Below are 23,178 nucleotides of genomic sequence, written 5' to 3' on the forward strand. Positions count from 1 at the left end.
CCTTGACTCCCTTACCCTAGCTGCACCACCCCCACCCACCAACCCCACGACACAGCACACCTGCCCGCGTTCACTTCACAGCAAGCGGAAAGGCAGAAGGCCACAGGCCTGCACCCAGCCTCACACACAGAGCAAGTGCACGCGCATTCCTCACTCACAACGCATTCCTTACCGGCAAACGCCTGGGCACACGTAGCCCTGTCCCCAAAGTGCCTTGGGTTCATACATTGCAATGACACACACACAGCAGGCCTCGGGACCCTGACCTAGAGGCTAAGGTCCTACTAGCCCCGGTGTAAGCATGCGTGCTGGGCTGGGCCGTTCACGTCTTCACCGAGGTGCGTTCAAACGAGAGGGCAGGGGTCCCTCTGAGCGGACAGGGAGGCCAGCTGGGAGGGGTCCGAGCTCGCGAGAAGGCCCGCTCGGCTCCTCCCCGGCGCACAGCTGGATTCCGGAATCTAGGCCGGGCGTCAGAGCCCGACCCCGCCTGGGCCCCTCCTGCCCGCCATTTCTCCAGCGCGCTGCTGGCGTCGGAAGGAGACACCATCCCCCGCCCCTCACCATCCGGTGGATAAAAATAGCCGCGCGCAGGCCTTGGGAACGGTAATGGGAGCCACATGTTGGACAGATGTGCCCGGGAGGGACCGTCAGGAATGCGGAGGCCCAGGCCCTGCCCCCGCGCAGACCCCGCCCCTAGCGACCAGACCGGCGTGGCCCCTTGCGAGGCAGAGTTTACTTTCTCGAGTTTCCCAAAGTCGTGTGCAAGGACGTGGGTGGCCCCAGCCAGGATGGGCCGCGGTCCCTTCCCAGGCCCGCCCTCAGTAGGTCTGCGTCTGCGCGTGGATGATGCGCGGGGTCTGGGACTTCTGGGTCCCCTGCATCACCTGGACCTGGCCGGGAGTGAGGTGGAGACTGTGTCAGGGGGCCACCCGCCACCAGTCCGCTCCCGCCAGGACCCGCGCCTCACCTCCAGCCGCTGGCGCTGCTCCTTCTCGCTCTTCAGCTCCTCCCAGATGTCGGTCAGCTTCCTCCTGCGGGCCAAGGCGGAGGTGAGGCGCTGGGCAGGTGAGGGCTAGGGGGGACCCTACCTTCCACAACCCCCGCCGCTACCCACTCACTCCAGCTGCACCCCCATCAGCTCCAGCGCCCTCCTTAGAGACTCCACCTCGCCCCTCAGCGACGTTACATCGACTCCCTCATTCTTGTTTTCCGTGTAGTTTTGCGGAAGCAAGGAGGGGAGCGTGAGTGTCTCTTGGGAGTCTGGAGACGGCTTGATAGGATGTGTTTTTTGGGCAAAGGCTGTTTCTATAGGGGGCACCTCCTCTTTTGGAGCCACTTCCTCTTTCGGGGTCACCTCCTCTTTGGAAGCCACTCCCTCTTTGGGGAGCACCTCCTCCTTGGAAGCCACTCCCCCTTTGGGGAGCACCTCTTTGGAAGCCACTCCCTCTTTGGGGAGCACCTCCCCTTTGGAAGCCACTCCCTCTTTGGGGAGCACCTCCCCTTTGGAAGCCACTCCCTCTTTGGGGAGCACCTCCCCTTTGGAAGCCACTCCCTCTTTCGGGAGCACCTTCTCTCTCAGAGGCCTTTCCTCATTGGGGGATGCCTCCTCTTCAGGGGTCCTCTCCTCTTTGGAAGGTGCCTCCTCTAGAAGCATTGTAGCCTCTGCCTGGGGGTGGGGCTTCTCAAGAGCAGGCCTGGACGCTGGCCCAGACTTCAACTCAGCCTGGTGTGGGGAGCTGTCTCCTCTAACAAGGGGGCATTTCATCTCTCCCAGGCACCTCTCTGAGGAAGGAGGCTGGAGTGGGGGTGCCTCTGGTGTGTGGGCCTTCTCCTGGGATGATGGAGCCTCTTTGGCTACAAAGGACTTGACCTTCTGCAGGGCTTCCTCCGAAGAGAAGTGATGGAATTGAGTGTCATCTCTGGTGGACACCTCTTCTTCAGAAAGCTCTGGGGTCAAGACCTTTTCTCGGGTGGGGGCCTCATCCCCCAGAGGGGCCATCTTTGGATCAGGGACTTTATCCATTGGTGGGACTTCTGGGCCACTGGCCTCTTCCACTGAAAAGAGCCTCTCTGGAGTGGAGGGTTTGTCCACAGTCAGGGCCTCCTCTGGGATGGAGTTCTCTGGGATAGAGGCCTTGTCCTCTGGAGTCACCATCCTCTCTGGGGTGGGGACTATGTCAGGAGCTGGGATCTTCCCCGAGGTGGAGTTCCCTGGGATAGAGGCCTTGTCGCCTAGAGTGAGGGTCTTCTCTGGGGAGGGGACCTTGTCAGGAACCGGGATCTTCTTGGAGCCGGGGGCATTCTCTGGAGCTGGGGGCCTCTCTGGAGTTGTGGTCTTGTCCAGCATGGGGGTTCTCTTCACAGAGGGGGCCTTTGCTGGGCTGCTGTGCTCTTCCTCCTGCCATGATGGGAGGTGAAGTCTCAGCTGAGGTTGAGTCTGGTTCCCCTTGGCCTGGGAGACTTCACCTGTGCACACCACAGCTGGGAACCAGCCTCTGCCCAGCATCCCCTCTCCCATGTCTCCTGCCCCTCACCTGACTGGACACAGAGCGTTGCTGGGGAGTCTGGGTTTTGGATCGCTTTCGGCCAGGGTGACACGAACCCCCGCTTTGGAAGCCACCACTGGGGCCTAAGAGAGCAGAACTTCAGGGACCCAAGCCTACTCTGACCCTCAGTCTCTTCCCGCCTCTGTCCATCCGCACAGCCACCCCATCCCTGTCCTCCCGTCCTCCCTGCACTGGAGGGCAGCCCTTACCTGAGTCTCGGGAAGTGAGCTTCTGACTGTCCCTGCTGGGTGTTCGAGATGTCCTGGAACATATCTTCATCAGGCCCTCAGGGTGGGGCACAGGGAGGGGTGTTCCTTCTACCCTCCTCCTTCCCCCAACCCCATCCTGCTCCTTACTTGGCTTTGCTGGGCCCAGTGGCGGCTGTCGCTAGTTTCTTGACTGTGGGGAGGGATGTTTTGGGCATCAACTTTTTTGGTTCCTTAATAGGAGCTGGGAAGAGAGAGGAGTGGAGCATTCATCCATCTGACAGTCGCTGGCCCTGTCTTGTGCTCTATGCAGGGGACTGTGGGCAGGAGGCTAATCTTGTCTGAGTATGCGCCACTACACCCGGCTAATTTTTCTATTACTATTATTATTATTATTATTTTGAGACGGAGTCTCGCTCTGTGCCCAGGCTGGAGTGCAGTGGCGCGATCTTGGCTCACTGCAAGCTCTGCCTCCCGGGTTCATTCTCCTGCCTCAGCCTCCCTAGTAGCTGGGACTACAGGCGCCCACCACCATGCCCGGCTAATTTCTTTTTGTATTTTTAGTAGAGATGGGGCTTCACCGTGTTAGCCAGGATGGTTTTGATCTCCTGACCTCGTGATCCGCCTGCCTCGGTCTCCCAAAGTGCAGGGATTACAGGCGTGATTACACTGCGCCTGGTCAATTTTTGTGGGTTTTTTTTTTTTTTTGAGATGGAGTCTCGCTGTCGTCCAGGCTGGAGTGCAGTGGCGTGATCTTGGCTCAGTGCAAGCTCTGCCTCCCGGGTTCACCCCATTCTCCTGCCTCAGCCTCCTGAGTAGCTGGGACTACAGGTGACCGCCACCACACCCAACTAATTTTTTGCATATTTAATAGAGACAGGGTTTCACCGTGTTGGCCAGGATGGTTTCGATCTCCTGACCTCGTGATCCGTCCACCTCGGCCTCCCAAAGTGCTGGGATTATAGGCGTGAGCCATCGCGCCCAGCCCACCCTCAGAATTCTTTATCTTCTCTCTCATTTACTCTCTAGAGATACCACCCAGTCTTATCGATTTAATTATCAATAAGTCAATGATTCCCAAATTTTCATCTCTAGCTCCTTCCTCTCTGACTCCAGACTCATATCTGACTTCCCTCTCAATACTTACACTTGGAGAGCTGATGGGCATCACACTGTTAGCATATCCCAAACCAATCTCTTGCTTCCCAAACCCATGACCCTTGAATCTACCCCTCTCCCCACGGTCCCCATGTGGCCCATTTACCCACTTGTTTGGATGACAGATGACTCCTTTTATTTCCTTGTGAGGCACATCCAAACCATCAGTAAATCCTGTCCACACTACTGTCCAGGTATTTCCTGAATTCCATCACTTGTCACCACCTCCACCACTAAGTGCTCTAGATCAAGTCACCGTCACCTTCACCTGGACATTCCAACAGCCTCCAACCTGGGTTTTGGCTGTACCCACCCCACCTAGAGTGTGTTCTTCCCACAGCAGCCAGACTGAGCTCGTGTTCTATTGGGGAAGCAGACATAAATACAAGGAGTAAAATACATAGTGTGTTAAAGAGTTATTAAGTGTGACTGACAAGACTAGGCAGAGGGGCTGGGCACGGTGGCCCACACCTGTAATCCTGGCACTTTGAGAGGCCAAGGTGGGCAGATCACTTGAGGTCAGGAGTTCAAGACCAGCCTGGTCAACATGGTGAAACCCCGTCTCTACTAAAAACACAAAAATTAGCCAGGCATGGTGTCGTGCACCTGTAATCTCAGCTACTCCGGCTGAGGCAGGAAAATCGCTTGAACCCAGGAGGGCAGAGGTTGTAGTGAGCCAAGATCGCGCCACTGTACTCCAGCCTGGGCGACAAGAGTAAAACTCTGTCTCAAAGAAACAAAACAAAACAAAAAAACACTAGGCAGAGGAAGGAACCATTTTAAATGGGGTGGCCAGAGAAGGGCACACTAAGGTGACATGAGCATCGCCTGAAGGCAGTTACACACAGTGACATTCAGATCCTTAGAAAAACAGCCACTCTGGCTTGTGCACAAGTGCTGACGTTAACTCCTATATATAATCACACGCAGATACGTATACAAATCCACAAATCTGACGGTGGGGGCATGGATCCCACAGCCAGACACCAGGCTCTGAATTTCAGCTCCACTCCTTGCTAGTTGTGTGGGAACTTGCCAAGTGATCTATGCCTCAGTGTCCTCATTTATAAAACATGGACAACTAACACACACCTTTGTAGGGTGGTTGTGAGGTCTGAGTGACTTTTAATACATGTGAGGTGCCCAGAAGACTGTTTGGCAGTCAGATGGTCAAAGCTCAGTAAATGTTAACTTTGACTTCTGCTTCTTTTTTTTCTTTTTTTTTTTTTTTGAGACGGAGTCTCGCTGTGTCGCCCAGGCTGGAGTGCAGTGGCGCGATCTCGGCTCACTGCAAGCTCCGCCTCCCGGGTTCACGCCATTCTCCTGCCTCAGCCTCCCGAGTAGCTGGGACTACAGGCACCCGCCACCACGCCCGGCTAGTTTTTTGTATTTTTAGTAGAGACGGGGTTTCACCATGTTAGCCAGGATGGTCTCGATCTCCTGACCTCGTGATCCGCCCGCCTCGGCCTCCCAAAGTGCTGGGATTACCGGCGTGAGCCACCGCGCCCGGCCGACTTCTGCTTCTTACATGGTTATGGCTGATTAGATGCTCTGAAGGGTGCTCCCATCAGAAAGCAATTATATCCTGCTGAGGACACAATTTTGAGGCACTGTTGGAGTTAAAAGGTAAAGGAGGTCTACAGAAGAGAGGACTGGGCCAGGTGCAGTGGCTCACACCTGTAATCCCAGCACTCCCAGTGGCTCACGCCTATAATCCCAGCACTTTGGGAGGCTGAGATGGGAGGATCAACTTGAGGTCAGGAGTTCAAGATCAGCCTGACCAACATGGTGAAACCCCATCTCTACTAAAAAATACAAAAATTAGCCAGGTGTGGTGGCGGGCGCCTGCAGTTCCAGCTATTTGGGGGGCTGAGGCAGGAGAATCGCTTGAACCTGGGAGGTGGAGGTTGCAGTGAGCCAAATCATGCCATTGCACTCCAGCCTGGGTAACAAGAGCAAAACTTAGTCTCAAAAAAAAAAAAAAAAAAAAAAAAAAAAAGATAAAGAAAAAAAGAGAGAGAACTGAAGCCAGAAAGGCAGAGGGAGGGCAGCTCTGCTCTGTGGCTACTGAGCCTGGGCCCTGTGGTGTGAAGCCAGGGCCCTGGGCTCTGCTTCCTCAGCTCACCACAGGCCCCGAGCTCAGTACCACACAGCAGTGCCACCTTTCTTCAGGAGGACCGAAGCGGCTTCTGGTGGGTGGTGTTCTCTGGCCACTGGCAGAAGTAAAAGCAAATTCTCGGCCGGGTACGGTGGCTCATGCCTGTAATCCCAACACTTTGTGGGGCCAAGGCAGGTGGATCACCTGAGGTCAGGAGTTCGAGACCAACCTGGCCAAAATGGTGAAACCTCATCTCTGCTAAAACTACAAAAATTAGCCGGGCATGGTGGCACATGCCTGTAATCCCAGCTACTAGGGAGGCTGAAGCACGAGAATCGCTTGAACCCGGAAGGAGGAGGTTGCAGTGACTGAGATCACATCACTGCACTCTAGCCCAGGTGACAGAGCAAGACTTCATCTCAAAAAAACAAAACAAAAAATAAAAGCAAATTCTCGCTGGAAGAAGTCTTCTTCTACTAAGACCTGCAAGAGTCCCACAGATTAAAATCCAGCTATCAGCTCATAAACAAAGGTCACAAAACACGCCAGAGGGCAGGTCACCAAGAATGGAGTCAGCAGACGCAACATACAACAGATACTGGAAGCGTCAGGTAGAGAATACTGAATAGCTATGTATAACATATTTGAAGAAATTCAGGATGTGCATGGAACAAAGGACAATCAGGAATAACCACACAGGTTTGGAAAATTACCACATAGAAAACGGAAATACTAGAGATGAAAAATAGCATTCTTGAAAAAAAAAAATGCAACATAAATCCACTTACTTATATGCATATTGCTTATGTTGCCGGTACAGGTTACAGAGCAAACAGAGCCAAAAGGCTAGAGAGAGAATTTATAAACTAGAGGTGCAGTGAGACAAGGAATGCACAGAATGAGAGCAATGTTAGGAGGGAGGAATGACAGAAGCAGGGCTTGGCTCTGGCTGAATGAGGTGGTGGACAAATCCTCTCCTCACAAGGCAACTATGAAGCTGGACAAAAATGATCCAACAGGCCGGGCGCAGTGGTTCACACCTGTAATCCCAGCACTTTGGGAGGCCGAAGTGGGTGGGTCACCTGAGGTCAGGAGTTCGAGACCAGTTTGGCCAACATGGTGAAACCCCCTCTCTGCAAAAATACAGAAATTAGCCGGGCATGATGGTGGGTGCCTGTAATCCCAGCTACTCAGGAGGCTAACAGGGGAGAATCACTTGAACCCAGGAGGTGGAGGTTGCAGTGAGCCGAGATTGTGCCATTGCACTCCAGTCTGGGAGACAGAGCGAGACTCCTTCCCTACCCCCAAAAAAAGAAAAAAAAAAAATCCAACAACCATTTCAATGCTCTGGAAATTATCCAAAGGCATGAGATAATTTGCGAAGGATTTTTTTTTTTTTTTTTTTGAGACAGTCTCGCTCTGTCACCCAGGCTGGAGGGCAGTGGCGCGATCTCGGCTCACTACAACCTCCACCTCACAGGTTCAAGCGATTCTCATGCCTTAGCCTCCCAGATAGTTGGGATGACAGGCGCCTGCCACCACGCCCTGCTAATTTTTGTATTTTTTGGTAGAGACAGGGTTTCACCACGTCGGCCAGGCTGTTCTCAAACTCGTGACCTCAAGCAATGTGCCCGCCTCAGCCTCTCAAAGTGCTGGGGTAATTTGCAGAGCATTTTGTATGCTTGATAATGTTCTTGCCTAGGGCTGCTTTCATCCCCGGCCCCTCAGCTTGGTCCACATGGATGTTCTGCGGGGTAGGGCAAATTGAGGATCAGCAGCTTCACTGGCTAAGTTGAAGGCATCTCAATTTGGAGTGTAATCTTGGGATCTGACATTGGTTCAAAAGCACAGCCAACCAAAAAATTAGATAAATGGGACTTCATCAAAATGTAAAACTTTTGTACATCAAGGGACACCATCAAGAAGTGAAAAGACAACCTAAAGAAAGAGAAAAACTTTGGGAGGATGAGGTGGATGGATTACAAGGTCAGGAGTTCAAGACCACTTGGGCAACATGGTGAAACCCCGTCTCTACTAAAAATACAAAAATTAGCCAGGTGTGGTGGTGCACACCTGTCATCCCAGCTACTTGGGAGGCTGACCCAGGAAAATCGCTTGAACCCGGGAGGGGGAGGTTGCAGTGAGCTGAGATTATGCCACTGTATTCCAGCTTGGGCAACAGAGCAAGACTTAAAAAAAAAAAAAAGGGAGAATGGGAGAAAATATTGCAAACCATATATGCATATATGTGATTAGGGACTTCTATCTAGAATATATAGAGAACTCTTCTAACTCAATAGCAAAAAAAGACAAATAATCCAATTTTTTAAATAGGCAAAGGATCCAAACAGACATTTCTCCAAAAGAAATAAGCACATGAAAATATGCTCAGCATTATTAGCCATCAGAGAAATGCAAATCAAACCCATAATGAGATACCACTTCATACCCACCAGGACAGTTTTCATTAAAAAGATAATAGAAAGAGCTGAGTGAAGTGCCTCACAACTGTAATCCCAGTATTTTGGGAGGCCAAAGCAGGAGGATCACTTGAGCATAGGAATTCCAGATCAGCCTGGGCAACATAGCAAGACCTTTTCTCTACGATGAACTTAAAAACTAGCCAGGTGTGGTGGTGCACACCTATAGTCCTAGCTACTCGGGAGGCTGCAGTGGGAGGATCACTTGAGGTCTGAGGCTGCTGCGAGCTCCAATTGTGCCACCACACTCCAGCCTAGGCAACAGAGCAAGACCCTATCTCTCCAAAATAAAAGAGTATACTATGAACAACTTTATGCAAATAATTAGAAAACTTACATAAAATATACAATTAAAAACATGTAACTCCACAACTGATTGAAGAATTTTACCCTGACTTTTGTTTAACTATTAAAGAAATTGAAGAAGTTGTTTAAAATAATCCCATAATGAAAAAAATATGGCAAGATGAATTTACAGACAAGTTTTACCAGCTTGCAAGGAAAGATGATTCCCATCTTATTTATTTATTTAGAGACAGAGCCTCGCTCTGTCACCCAGGCTGGAGTGCAGTGGCGCGATCTCGGCTCACTGCAACCTCTGCCTCCTGGGTTCAAGCGATTCTCCTGTCTCAGCCTCCTGAGTAGCTGGGACTACAGGCATGTGCCACCACACCTGGCTATTTTTTTGTATTTTGAGTACAGACGGGGTTTCACTGTGTTAGCCAAGATGGCCTCGATCTCCTGACCTCATGATCTGCCCGCCTCAGCCTCCCAAAGTGCTGGGATTACAGGTATGAGCCACCATGCCCAGCCGATTCCCATCTTATATAAGATCCACCAGATAGACCAGGCATAGTGGCTCACACCTGTAATCCCAGCATTCTGGGAGGCCGAGCCAGGCAGACCACAAGGTCAGGAGTTTGAGACCAGCTTTGCCAACATGGTGAAACCCTATCTCTACTAAAAATACAAAAAAATTTAGCCGGATGTGGTGGTGCACACCCGTAGTCCCAGCTATTTGGGAGGCTGTGACAGAATCAAGTGATTCTCCTGTCTTAGCCTCCCAAGTAGTGTGCACCACCATGCCCAGCTAATTTTATATTTTTATTAGAGATGGAGTTTCACTATGTTAGCCAGTCTGGTCTTCGAGACCAGGGCGCAGTGGCTCACGCCGGTAATCCCAGCACTTTGGGAGGCTGAGGCAGGCGGATCATGAGGTCAGGAGTTCGAGACCAGCCTGACCAACATAGTGAAACCCCGTCTCTACTAAAAATACAAAAACTAGCCAGGTATGGTGGTGCACACCTGTAATCTCAGCTTCTTGGGAGGCTGAGGCAGGAGAATTGCTTGAACCCGGGAGGTGGAGGTTGCAGTGAGCTGAGATTGCACCACTGCACTCCAGCCTGGGCAACAGAACAAGACGCTGTCTCAAAAGAAAGAAAAAAGAAGAAAAACGAAAACTAGATTCAAAATCAGGAACATGACGATGATGTTCACCATCACTATTTCTATTTAACATCATATGAGAGATCCTAATTGCTATAATAAATTAATAAAATGAAATTAAAAGGCAGGAATGAAGAGAATGAAACAAAAATTATTCACAAATGACATGTCTGTCTTCATAGGAAACTTATAAGAATCTACAAATGAATTACTAGAAATAATCAGAGTTTAGCACCATGGCTGGCTATAAAAACAATATACAAAAATCAATGCATTTCTGTATTCCTGCAATAAACAGAAGAATGTCTGTTTTTTTAAAGACACATTAAAAACTCTGAGATACCTAAGAATATCTGGGAATAAACCTCATGAAAAATTCTAGTTTTATGGCCGGGTGCAGTGGCTCACGCCTGTAATCCCAGCACTTTGGGAGGCCGAGGCAGACAGATCATGAGGTCAGAAGATCAAGACCATCCTGGCTAACATGGTGAAACCCCATCTCTACTAAAAATACAAAAAATTAGCCAGGCATGGTAGTGGGCGCCTGTAGTCCCAGCAAGTTGGGAGGCTGAGGCAGGAGAATGGCATGAACCTGGGAGGCGGAAGTTGCAGTGAGCCGAGATCGCGCCACTGCACTCCAACCTGGGCGACAGAGCGAGACTCTGCCTCAAAAAAAAAAAAAAAAAAAAAAATTATAGATTATAGTTTTATGTATAAAACTAAGCCAGGCACTGTGGCTCACGCCTCTAATCCCAGCACTTTGGGAGGCCAAAACAGGAGAATTGCTTGAGCCCAGGAGTTCAAGACCAGCCTGGGCAACACAGTGAGACCCTGTCTCTACAAAAAGATTAAAAGATTAGCTGCACATGGTAGCTTGTGCCTGTAGTCCCAGCTACAAGAGAGGCTGAGGTGGAAGAATCGCTTAAGCCCAGGAGGTGGAAGCTGCAATGAGCTACAATTGCCACTGCACTCCAACCAGGGTAACAAAGACCCAATGACCCTTTCTCGAAAAGAAAAAAGAAACCCCAAAATTGTATAAAACTCACATGTAGAAAATAATAAATGATGCTGGAACAACTCATTGTCCATAGGGAAAAAGGTATAATTGTATCACTCATTAAAATTATTACTACATGAATAAAAGCACTAATATGAATAGCAACATTTTAAAAGTTTTAATATAGATGATTATCCTTCTAAACTTGGAGCAGGAAATGATTTCTTTTTCTTTTTCTTTTTTTTTTTTTTTTGAGACAGAGTCTCACTCTGTTTCCCAGGCTGAAGTGCAGTGGTGCCATCTAGGCTCACTGCAACCTCCATCTCCTGGGTTCAAGCGATTCTCACGCCTCAGCCTCCCAAGAAGCTGGGATTACAGGTGCCCGCCACCATACCTGGCTAATTTTTGTATTTTTAGTAGAGATGGGGTTTCACCATGTTATTCAGGCTGGTCTCAAACTCCCGACCTGGTGATCCACCTCACTCAGCCTCTCCAAGTGCTGGGATTACAGGCATGAGCCACTGTGCCCTGGTCTCGAAGACCAGACTGGCTAACATAGTGAAATCCCATCTCTACTAAAAATACAAAATTAGCTGGGCATGGTGGTGCACACTACTCAGGAGGCTAAGACAGGAGAATCACTTGAACCTGGGAGGCAGAGGGCAGTGAGCTGGGATTACACCACTGCACTCCAGCCTGGGATTACAGGGATGCCCACCACGCCTGGCTAATTTTTATATTTTTAGTAGAGACAAGGTTTTGCCATGTTGGCCAGGCTGGTCTTGAACTCCTAACCTCAGGTGATCCACTTGCCTTGGCCTCCCAAAGTGCTGGGATTACAGGCGTGAACCACTGTGCCTTGCCAGTGGGTGTTAAATTGTATAACATATGTGTTACATATACTTTTGACATGTGTCAAATATTACATTAAAAGATAAGTAAGGCTGGGTGCGGTGGCTCACGCCTGTAGTCCCAGCACTTTGGGAGGCTGAGGCGGGTGGATCACGAGGTCAGGAGATCGAGACCATCCTGGCTAACATGGTGAAATCTCGTTTCTATTAAAAATACAAAAAATTAGCTGGGTGTGGTGGCAGGCGCCTGTAGTCCCAGCTACTTGGAAGGCTGAGGCAGGAGAATGGTGTGAACCCAGGAGGCAGAGCTTGCAGTGAGCCGAGATCACGCCACTGCACTCCAGCCTGGGCAACAGAGCGAGACTCCGTCTCAAAAAAATAAATAAAAAAAGATAAATAAAAAGACATTCTACAGACTCACGGACAGAGCTATTCACTGACAGATAAGACATGTGAACATATACAGTCTTATATATGAAGAGACAGATTCATATGTTTCCTTACAAAATAAAACAAATCTATACCCACCAAGAGCCACATTCTCAAGACACACAGAGAAACACTAACATATTAACACACACACAAACTGACCCACACATTGATTCACATACATTCCTACCCAGCTCTTGGCCCACAGGTGAGGGGACTCCTATAGGGGCATACTGGACCACTGGGGTGCTGTGGGTGTTTATAAGCAACTGGACCAGTGGGTCTCCCAGAGAACACCCCCCAATCCTGGGTTCCCTGGGCACTCACCTGATTGCCGAGATACCACTTTCCGTGGGACCAGCTTCTTGATCTATGCAGAAAAGAAGTAAAGGGTGAGCATCCCTAATCTAAAAATCAGAAATCCAAAATGCAGGCCAGGCACAGTGGCTCACACCTATAATCCCAGCATTTTGGGAGGCCAAGGTGGGTGGATCACTTGAGGACAGAAGTTCAAGACCAGTCTGGTCAACATGGCAAAATCCCGTCTCTACTAAAAATACAAAAATTAGCCAGATGTGGTGGCATGCACGTGTAATCCCAGCTACTCTGAGGCTGAGGCAGGAGAGTCGCTTCAACCTGGGAGGTTGCAGTGAGCGTCGATCCTGCTGCTGCACTCCAGTCTGGGCAACAGAGCGAGACTCTGTCTCAAAAAAAAAAAAAAAAAAATTCGAAAATGCTCCAAAATCTGAAACTTTTTGAGTGCCAATATAACGCCTTAAGTGGAAAATTCCATACCCGACCTAACTCATGTTACAGGTGTCATCAAAATTTTGTTTCATGCACAAAATTATTAAAAATATTGCATAAAATCACCTTCAGGCTATGGTTTAAGGTGTATATGCAACATAAATGAATTTCGTGTTTAGGTCGTGTACAGGTCCCATTCCCAAGCTCTTTTTTTTTTTTTTTTTTTTTTTTTTTGTTGAGATGGAGTCTTGCTCTTGTTGCCTAGGCTGGAGTGCAATGGCACAATCTGGGCTCACTGCAACCTCCGCCTCCTGAGTAGCTGGGATTACATGAGTGCCACCACGCCCAGCTGATTTTTGTATTTTTAGTAGAGACGGGGTTTCACCACGTTGGCCAGGCTAGTCTTGAACTCCTGACCTCGTGATCCACCTGCCTCGGCCTCCCAGAAGTGCTGGGATTACAGGTGTGAGCCACCGCGCCCGGCAACTATCTCATGTATATGCAAAAATTCCCAAATCCGAAACACTTCTGGTCCCGAACCTTTTGGATAAGGGATACTCAACTGGTATTATATTCCAAAAGGAGCTGCCACATGTCTAGGTCCACCCTCATTTAGTGACCCTTCAGTTAGGTCCGGAGAGTGCCATGATCCCCACCTTTGTCCAAAATAGCCTGCCCCCACCACCTGAGTGTCTTGGCTCTGTACTCACTGGCGGTGGTGGGAGTACGAAGTTGTCTGGAAAAACTCCTCTTCGTCCTTGACATTCTCCTTCCCACCAGCCCTTATCCTCTGTGGTCTGGGAAAGAAACACGCCGGTGGGGAGGTGAGCCAGGTCCCCCAAGGTCCTTTCCGGGGTCCCACTCCTTCTTATAGATGTAATTTCAACATTTATTTTAGATTCGGGGGTACATGTGCAGGTCTACCCTTTCTCAACACCCACTTCCTTGGGCCCCCCCACCCTGTTCCTCTCACACCTTGCTGAGTACTTTCACCACGTCCCCCCTCCGCAGCGTCAACTCGTCTGGGGCCTCAGGCTGGTAGTCAAACAGGACCCTGTAGGCCTCAGGGTGGGAGACTGGGAAGAGGTCAGTCCACTGTCCTCTGAAGCCAAGCCTCCCCCATTCATCAGCAGCCCCCGCCTCCATCAGCCCAGCTGGCCCCAAGTCACAACCTTGGGAGTGGCTGAGGGGGTGGGGGACCCTTTGGATGGGTGCTCACCTGTCTGCAGGTAGTCTGGAGGGCTGTCATAGGCCAGGCTGCTCAGCTAGTGGGGGAAGGGGCAGGGAGGAACCAGATGAGCCTCCAACCACCCCAAGAGGAACTCACCACCTCTGTGCCCACTCTGAGCCAAGTTACCTTGGGAGGCCGCTGGGGACCAGGGCTGACTGAAGGCATGTCTGGGTTACCAAAGCCTGGTGAGGGACAGTGAGGTTACGGAGGGTGCTAATTCACAGGTTAGGTCATGGGAGAGGGTCAAAGGGGTCACAGGGTCAGGATATGTGAATCACAGGCTCATGCCACTGGGAGGGTCATTGGAGATTGCGAGTCACAGGGTCGAGGTCTCACTTGGGGGCCCACTGTCCAGCAATTCCACAAAGTTGGATGGGAAGGCTCCCAGCTGCCCGTTCTTCTTCCCCAGCCACCAGCCGTCCTCAATCTGGGGAGGGGGTAGGACGCAGGGGCATCTGGTTCTGCCCCAAGGATCCCTAGGATAATCTTCCACCCTTGGTTCTGCCCAAGCGCCCCTTCCTCCCTCTATCCCGTGCTTCCCCATATCTGCGCCGTTGCCATTCCCACTGTCCACACCCTCACTTCCCACCCCACTCACTTGGGAGGCGTGTTCCATCATCTTTCCCCTAACGGTCCCATCACCTCACCCCTCACCTCCTTTATCATTTCCACGATCTCCCCAGCTTGCAGCTTCAGCTCGTCCGCCTGCTCTGGGCTGTAGTTGAAGTTCACTTTGCACCATCTTTGGGGCCCCGGGTATTTGGCAGGATGACCTAGCACCGGACAAGCGCACCGCAGCTCGAGCCGGACGCCCCAGTACAAGGAGCTGGGGGTAGCGCGAGGCGCGCACGTAGCCTTTGGTACCTCCAGCCCCGCCCCAGGGCGGAGCATTGTACTCGAGAACCAATCACAGGCCGCAGAGCGGACCCGGGGCCCCGCCCAGAGCCGTGCCCGTCACCAAGAGTTAGAGGCGCCGGGGTCGCACTGACTCTGCGCGCCCGCCCACCGGACCCCGTCCCGGACCTTGCGCTCACCTCGGCGGCGCGCACAGCGCGGTCTCCGCGCCTCTCTGGAACCCCGCAGGGTCTCTGGGATCTCCTGGGAATCAGGGCACGGGGAAGGCGCTTTCAGCTCCCGCGGGGCGCGCGCTGAGACCCCACAGCCCGCCCCTGGCTCGGCCTCACCTGCACCAGGCGCTCTGGGAAGAGGCCATAGCGGCCCCCCAGTTCTCCGCGAAGCCAGCCCCGCGCGGGCACCCAGCGCACCTGCCGGACCACGTCCCCGGGCGCCAGACTCAGCTCGTCCTCCTTCTGCGCGCGGTATCCGGCCAGGACGAGGACCTCTGCGGGCGGAAGACGGGGCCGGCGCGCGGCTCAGAAAGACCCAGGCGGGGCAGCCTGGCCAGGGCGGGCGTGTCCCCAGACACCGTAGAGGGCAGCGGGGGCCGGGGGGTGGTGTGGGCTCTTGCCATGTCCACGGTTGCAGAGAGAGGCCACCTCAAAGCCTCCGCACTTACCCATGGTTTCCGGGGCGCCCTCCAGAGCCTGGCAGCTCCCGCTGACGGCCGAGTACTGGGCCCGCGCAGGGCGCGACCGGAGGCAAGACAGTATGGTAAAGGAGGCGTAACCGCCAGCCGATAGGTCGGGCCAGGTGCTGGGAGTGGGTGTGGAGAGGGGGCGGCCCGGCTCAGCAGGTTCAGCCCCCAACCCCGGGGTGAGGAGGACTCTAGGGTCTCTGGCCTGTGCAGCGGTTACAGCTCCGTCACAGGCTTTTCCCGCCTACCTAAATTTTAGGCCAGCCGCCTCTCCCTTTCGCTCAGCTTTTGCCCGGAGGCTCCCAGCTACAATTTGCACAGAGCCTTCCCAGGCCCACCCTCCCCCACCTCACAAGCTTTTGGCTCCAGGGGAAAAGGTGGGGAGAGGCACATACCAGGGTGGGGTCCCCCAGCAGGTAGCAACAGCTCTAAACCGGGCTTGAGTGAACGAAGTGGCTGCCCTTGTACCAGCAATAACTTTTGAGTGGACACTTCCAGTCTTTCTTGCAAGGCGTACTCCTCTCTGGCCGCGTACCCACCCTCTACCCCCATATAGGAGACAGCAAAGACCCCTGCTTTGGGGCCAGAGGTCTGGTTTGGTTTGGTTTCAGAAAACACCTCCAGGTTCTCCCTGGGAGTTAGGCAGGGAGAATGAACTTTACGAGCTTCCAAGGTTTCTGCTCACAGTTGAGCCCCCAGCCGGCAGGAGTCTGAATGTTAGGGCCCACCTATGGCCAGTCCATGTGGGATAGGCTCTTTCAGGTAGAAGGCTGAGCCTACTAACCACATCCCTTGACCCCTGCCCCACCACCACGGAGGAAGCCAAAGTCCTTGCCTATGACACTAGCGGAAAAAATCTGTTTCTCCTGGGGTGTCCAAGGTACACAATGCTCCTCCCAGGAACGACTGTGTCTGTCTGGGACTTCAGCAGCCTGCGCAAGGCCCCACAGGCCCTTTGTCTTTCAGGTTTTCTGAAACTGTTGTGAGAAGTTATCTACCACCCTCAACACACACACACACACACACTCAGGGTGACAATGAACAAAGCCCGTTTACATCTGCCACTTCATTTATTTTATTTGCAGGAGGAGTTGAAACAAATTTTAAGGGAGATTTTCATTTTCCCCCTAAACATGAATCATTCAAGTAAAACCAACTTAACTATAGAAATGTAGCAAAGTAAGGGGAAAGCAGCACAACAACCCAAGAGGCAAAGGCTGGGGGGAGAGGTGGGTGCAGTCCGCATATAACATATGCATAAATGCCTTATGATTCACCTGCTCAGGACCGCCTCCCCAGAAGGCAAGCACAAGGACCCATTTTAAGAGGATGTTTCCCCCCAAACATCTGAGAATGCTTCAACTTAAACAGCTTAAGGTTAAAGACAAGAAAGAAAAAAAAAAAACCAAAAAAACCCCATGAACCACCCAGCCATAACCACCTTCCTTAATCGATCACAGGAGTTTCTTTTCATTTTATAAAAAGATTAATAAAAAATATTGAAAAATTTTTCTCATATTTGTAAAGATAATAGAATTCATAAGTTTCTTAGAAAACAGACCAGACACTGCCCTCCAGTTTCCACCCCGTTGCTGGGAGGATCAGCAGGACTAGAAAGTTTGGGATACTGGAGCTGCTGGTGGAGAATAGGGAAGTCCAGCCCAGAAGAAATCAGGAAATAGGGCTCAGGGGCACGTGAGGTGTGGTTAGGAGCAACTCCACGTGATACATGGCTGCGCAGAAAAGGGGAACACAAGGTGGTCGGAAAGGCCTTAAACTCCTCCTTGACATACAAAACCGGTTTTTACAAAGATCCAAGCAGTTTGGTCCCAAACTGAGGTGAACACTTCAAAGTTTATTCACATGCTTTGTTTTCTCTTTCAAGAATCAAAGTTTCCCAAATTAAATGTTTCTAATATTACTACATATGCCTAAAAAAAGAAAAAAGAAAAAAAAAAAAGAAGGGCTTTTAAAATCAGGACAGGGGAGAAGAGATTGAAAATCATCGAATTAGTCCTCTTAGCTCCAAATGAAAAGAAATTAGAACAAAACTGTTGGTTTCTAATAGGAAACAAAAATCCAAGCATCGCTCTCCCGCCCTACCCCTGCCCCCACCCCCACACACCAACAACAAATGAGAAAAACAGCGAAAGCCCAATGCGTTGTGTTCTGCTCAAGAACTGGGCCTGACCCCCGGGCTCCACGGCCAGCCTCCTCTGTCCAGTGGGAGACAGTGCCAGGGATGCCTTTTGTGGTAGTACAATCTGCACGGCTGGTGGGGGGTGGGGGTAGGATTTACGCAATCTTCTTGAGGTTCCTCTGTTAAGCCAGCCATCTTCCCAGTGCCTCTCTCCCCTGGGCAGGAATCCCGTCAATGGTGGCCCCTACTCGGCTGTGGGCTGTATATTGTCCTTCTCTTCTCGGTTCTCTGTCCCACTCTCGTCGTCTTCAATCTCCCCTTCCTCCCCACTGAACTTGTCATGGGCCCACTTGGGGCTGGTACTTGATTTCCGGAACATGAACCGGCCCCGACCCCGAGGAAAGGCTCCTCGGCCCCGGCCCCGGCTCACCCACTTGTCACTGCCTTCTCCTTCACGGTCATCATGCTGAGGGGAAAGAAAATTGCCATCAGTGCCAGAGTGAATAAGATGTGGCCAGAGCTCTCTCCTCTGCACCCACCCAAATGTGCCTTTCCCAAAAGAACCTGTGCCCTAAACCCAGCCTTTTGCTCCTTTTCTGCACTTCTCCCTGTCCCCTGCTCCAAAAATGCCAGTGGTTCAGATCCACAAGAATATCAGTTGAGTGATTTAGAAATTTTAAGGTAACAGCTTGAGCATTGTAATAATGATGAGGATGATGATGATGATGATTCACTGAGCATGAACCCTTCATAGTTTAAGGAAAATAAAAAAGTCACTGAGCACTGAAGTAAGACATTTATATACTATCTCATTTAATCCTCATATCTATCCTATCACCTCCCACTCTGCAAACGAGGAAAAAGCTTAGGAACTTTAAGCAACTCCATATGATTTAGTATATCCTCTCTCAAAGGATGGGTCTGAGAAAGCCAATCACACCAAAACGTGAAACTCCATGTGAACTGGGTTGCTAAGCAGTTAAGAAAGGAGGCAATGCGGCTGGGTGCAGTGGCTCATGCCTATAATCCTAGCACTCTGGGAGGCCGAGGCGAGCGGATTGCCTGAGCTCAGGAGTTCGAGACCAGCCTGGGCAACACGGTGAAACCCCTGTCTCTATTAAAATATTAAAAAAAAAAAAAAAGCCAGGCATGGGGGTGTGTGCCTGTAGTTCCAGCTATTCGGGAGGCTTGAGGCAGGAGAACCGCTTGAACCCAGGAGGCAGAGGCTGCAGTGAGCCGAGATAGTGTCACTGCACTCCAAATGCTCAGAATCCAATGCTGGGGCTGGGGCTCTTCCTGACCCTCCAACTCCACTCTCATTTTGTATCTCCCCTGTTTTATGCAAGGAGGCAGTGTGACAAAGTAGGAAGAACACTTAACCTACATTTCATTTTTTTTTTCTTTTTCACTTAGTTCAAGGGAAGGATTAACCTACATTTCAAACAATCCTTGCTCTGACAATCTCATGAGACAGAAGGAGGGATCCAATCAAACAATGAATGAGAAAACATTTTGAAAACCAGCAGTCATTACCTTATCAGCCCCAAGACTTCAGAACCTAAACCACCCCCCACACAAGCTTGGGTCTTAGGCTCTTGGAGCTCAGCTCAGCAGAAGTGTCAGCTTCTTCTGACCACGGCTGCTTGTTCACACTAAATGAATCAGGCTGGCAATACTCTCTCAGGTGGCAGATGGGGCAAGGGAGATGGCCTTTAATCCTTCCCCTACAGCAGTCCCACTCCAGCACCCAACCTGGGCCCATCCAACTACAATTCCCTAGAGATAAGTTCAAAGGTCCTCTAGTAGCCTCAAAGCAGCTACCAGCAGCAGCAACCCTAGAAAAGGGATGGTGGCCATGCACAGGAAACACAATACCTGTTTCCTAGCTGTCCAACTGACAATATAGATTCATTCCAGCCATTCTAGCAGGTGATGGAGATTCAGCTGCTCCTTTACCTTAGTTATAACACTCACACCGGCCTGGATCTTCGCCTGCTGTTACATACCAAGGCCAAGAGTGCTCACTCAAGGCCAGGTACTTCAGCCTATAAAAGTTCTAATCTGAAGGAGGCCCAGAGTGCAGGGGAATGATTAACAGCTTAGATGAGAGAAGCCCCAGTGGCATTTCATTTTGGAGAGACATCCCTTTCCTCAAAGAGATCCTGAGCTGTCTTTCTTGTCATTCTTGCATGAAGGAGTGGCAGTGAGGAACAGCAGCATTGGGGAAGGGTTATGGCTCTATCCACAGGAATGAGGGAGACTGAGGGTGGGGTGGTGGTTGAGCAGTAAAACAAGTTCACAGACTAAAAAGACAAGACCAATGCTTCTTGCTTATCTTGGAAACCATAAACATCTTCAATGATAAACCCTTTGAAGACCAGGACTGCCTCTCTAGAGGACACCCATCCAGTTAGCACACCCCAGTGCAATATTCCTGCACATAAATTTAATCGCAGTTTTGGACAAACTAATTAAGGCCTGGTATCAGCTACTGTGGGTGTCAAAGGCCCTCTGACCCTTCCTGGTTATCCCCAGACACATACCAAGTAATACTTCTTGCTTTTGGGTGTGTACTCTGGGTCCCACTCCTCTTCCCGGTTTCTTTTTTGAAAATCGTTGTTGCTGTTGTTGTTATTGTTCCCAGAGTAGTTGCCTCTGCCCCAGCCTCTTCCTCTGGCTCGAAACTGCTATTGCAATAAATGAGGGAAAAAGGAACAAAGGATCATGCCAGGAATGGGGAACAAACCCCCCTGCTTTCTGTTCAAACACTTTTCTGGTGTGGAATAGACAGCTGTCTTCCAGTCATATGCTGGTCAGCTGGTTTCCAGCCATTCCCTTTCTGCTCATTTCAAGTCTGTAGCCTACACAGAGGACAAACCTGCCCCAAGGGCCTCCCTATAAACAGCAGTAGTCGAAGTAAGTGGGGGAAGTTCTGAGACCAGAAGCTGTAAGAGGCTTTCTAGCTAAGTGATTATGAACAGAAAAGCAACAAAAAACGGAAAGGCCAGGAAATGTGGGAAGGAGAACCAAAGATTCCAGGGTCTTTGGATTGGATTACTTATGTCAAAGGCAACAAAACTGGTATTCTGATGAAACATAATCAGAGTTGGTAGGAGCAAGGAGCTTACAGAAAGGGGGAGAGGGGAGGGTCTTACAAAGGTTCCTCGAGCTCTGCCACCTCCTCTTTCACTTGGACCCACAAAGTCTTTGGTCCCCAGTCTTGATTTGTCAAAGCCCGTGGTGCTCTCCTCTCTTTCCTCTGTCTCTTCAGTGTACTCTTCTGCTTTGTAGGAGTGAGATGACTGGGAGGAAGAGGAGGAGGATCTGGACCTGTCTCTTGCTCTCCGATGCTTCCTGTGAAAAGAGAAGAGCCATCAATCATCTTCTAGGGGACACTGCTTGGCTGGGGCCTCATGGATAAGCACAGGACAATCAAAAGTGTGCCTGTGATGAAGAAACTAATGATGAGTAACCTTATAAAACCAGCTCACCCCCAACCTACCAACCCAAGATACTTCCCCTCAATTCTGTCAGTCATGTTCAGTGACACATCTATATCTGAGTCTGTGATAAACATATGACATACACAGAAGCAGGAACAAAACACAGTCCATGGCCTCCAGTAGCTCAGTCTAAGATACAGGCATGAATTGGTAAGGAAATTAACACTATATTGAGAGCTCCGAAGTATCTGGTATTGGGCCAGATAAATAGCTCTGTATATTATCATCGGTTAGTGCTTTCTATTACTTTTATTTCTTACAGGAATGCTACCTGTCTTATAGGGTTCTCTAAATAAACAATGTGTTTAAACACTTTATACCAACATAGCTGGCATGCAGTAAAGGGCAATATGACTCAGTATTATTTCCCTCATTTTATAGGTAGGAGGCTCAGGTGAGAGAGCCAAGCAGAGCCCGGATTCTAACCTAGCTCTAATTATACGACGACTCCACATATTACCTCCCACTGAGCTCAAACAGGTTGTGTCACTAAGCCTAGGATCTGGCGTTAACTCTCCCAGAGTTATGTCCCTTCCCTTTCCTTCATCTGGGGGAAATTACAGACTAGGGCAAATTATCTTAGTACCATGAGTCACTGTCTATGTACTAAGGTCAGTACCAGCCCTGCCATGTGATAGTGGAGGTTACTGAATACCTCTAGGGGGCAGCAAGGCCAGGATCCCAGGAGTAGAGGAGTAGCAGGGCCAGCCAAATGTCAGTAACCTATCATTGTCTTTCCCTCCCTCAGTCTTCCATTATGAAAGGTATCATGCTCCCTGCTCCTCACCTACACATACTTACTCATACAAAGGGGAAATCTAAGTTACTGTCATAGGATTCACATAACTTCAACTGTGACCCCACTAAACATCCGTGCTATTTCAAGAGGTTTTCAAAAATAAGACTCTCTGGCCGGGCATAGTGGCTCTCTCCTGTAATCCCAGCACTTTGGGAAGCCAAGGCGGCTGGATCACTTAATGTCAGGAGTTCAAGACCAGCCTGGCCAACATGGCGAAACCCCGTCTCTACTAAAAATACAAAAATTAGCTGGATGTGGTGACAAGCATCTGTAATCCCAGCTACTCGGGAGGCTGAGACAGGAGAATCACTTGAACCCAGGAGGCAGAGGTTTGCAGTGAGCCGAGATCATACTGCACTCCAGCCTGAGCGACAGAGTAAGACTCTACCTTAAGGGGAAAAAAAAAAAAAACAAAAAAACACAACTCTCAAAAGGCCTCAAATTTGAGTCTTAGCATTGTCTTTCTTTTTTTTGTTGTTGAGACAGAGTCTCCCTCTATCTCCAGGCTGGAGTGCAGTGCTGCGATCTTGGCTCACTGCAACTTCCACCTCCTGGGTTTAAGCGATTCTCCTGCCTCAGCCTCCTGAGTAGTGGGAATTACAGGCGCCCACCACCATGCCCGGCTACTTTTTGTATTTCTAGTAGAGACAGGGTTTCACCATGTTGGCCAGGATGGTCTCAATCTTCTGACCTCATGCTCTGTTCACCTCGGCCTCCCAAAGTGCTGGGATTATAGGCGTAAGCCACCACACCTGGCCAGCACTGTCTCTTATTAGCTGTGTGACCTGGGTAAGTCATTCTTCAGTTATATAAAAAAAAGTTCTGGCTGGGCATAGTGGCTCATGCCTGTAATCCCAGCACTTTGGGAGGCCAAGGTAGGCAGACTGCTTGAGTCCAGGAGTTCTAGACCATCCTGGGCAACATGGCAAAACCTCAACTCTGTAAGAAATACACAATTAGCCAGGCATGATGGTGTACACCTGTAGTCCCAGCTGATTGGGAGGTTGAGGTGG

The 23,178-nt window shown here is 50.4% G+C and overlaps 2 protein-coding genes across 26 annotated transcripts in view; both read right to left on the reverse strand.

The window, feature by feature from the left end:
- The window catches only part of SH3D21 (SH3 domain containing 21), a 29,674-nt gene extending 13,912 nt beyond the window's left edge, over window positions 1–15,762 (reverse strand). For 2 of the 18 annotated variants that reach the window (XR_012422516.1, XR_001486061.4), the window contains exons 1-15: window positions 15,706–15,762; window positions 15,374–15,531; window positions 15,224–15,287; window positions 14,844–14,962; window positions 14,526–14,616; window positions 14,316–14,371; window positions 14,178–14,223; window positions 13,934–14,034; window positions 13,669–13,755; window positions 12,539–12,581; window positions 2,903–2,996; window positions 2,756–2,808; window positions 2,535–2,629; window positions 1,119–2,398; window positions 968–1,031 (exon numbers count right to left, since the gene is read on the reverse strand). Coding sequence is in view for 14 of the 18 variants with exons in the window: in XM_045374482.2 (XP_045230417.2) it covers window positions 733–890; window positions 968–1,031; window positions 1,166–2,398; window positions 2,535–2,629; window positions 2,756–2,808; window positions 2,903–2,996; window positions 12,539–12,581; window positions 13,669–13,755; window positions 13,934–14,034; window positions 14,178–14,223; window positions 14,316–14,371; window positions 14,526–14,616; window positions 14,844–14,962; window positions 15,224–15,287; window positions 15,374–15,531; window positions 15,706–15,709 (2,466 nt within the window). In the remaining 4 variants the exon portion in view is untranslated. Of the gene's footprint in view, window positions 1–599; window positions 891–967; window positions 1,032–1,114; window positions 2,399–2,534; window positions 2,630–2,755; window positions 2,820–2,902; window positions 2,997–12,538; window positions 12,582–13,668; window positions 13,756–13,933; window positions 14,035–14,177; window positions 14,224–14,315; window positions 14,372–14,525; window positions 14,617–14,843; window positions 15,018–15,223; window positions 15,288–15,373; window positions 15,536–15,705 lie in introns of those variants that run through there. The other 16 variants (XR_006692969.3, XM_045374484.2, XM_045374482.2 and 13 more) reach the window with 16 other exon arrangements.
- A 1,012-nt stretch (window positions 15,763–16,774) lies between these two features.
- THRAP3 (thyroid hormone receptor associated protein 3) overlaps window positions 16,775–23,178 on the reverse strand; it is a 106,576-nt gene continuing 100,172 nt past the window's right edge. For 5 of the 8 annotated variants that reach the window (XM_045374478.2, XM_045374480.2, XM_045374475.2 and 2 more), the window contains 3 exons: window positions 21,019–21,217; window positions 20,407–20,550; window positions 16,775–18,329 (listed from right to left, as the gene is read on the reverse strand). In XM_045374478.2, the coding sequence (XP_045230413.1) occupies window positions 18,108–18,329; window positions 20,407–20,550; window positions 21,019–21,217 (565 nt within the window). In that variant the 3' untranslated portion in view covers window positions 16,775–18,107. The remainder of the gene's footprint in view (window positions 18,330–20,406; window positions 20,551–21,018; window positions 21,218–23,178) is intronic. The other 3 variants (XM_074011950.1, XM_045374481.2, XM_074011958.1) reach the window with 1 other exon arrangement.

The sequence above is a fragment of the Macaca fascicularis genome, chromosome 1, assembly GCF_037993035.2.
Source record: "Macaca fascicularis isolate 582-1 chromosome 1, T2T-MFA8v1.1".
In the NCBI taxonomy this organism is placed as follows: Eukaryota; Metazoa; Chordata; class Mammalia; order Primates; family Cercopithecidae; genus Macaca; species Macaca fascicularis.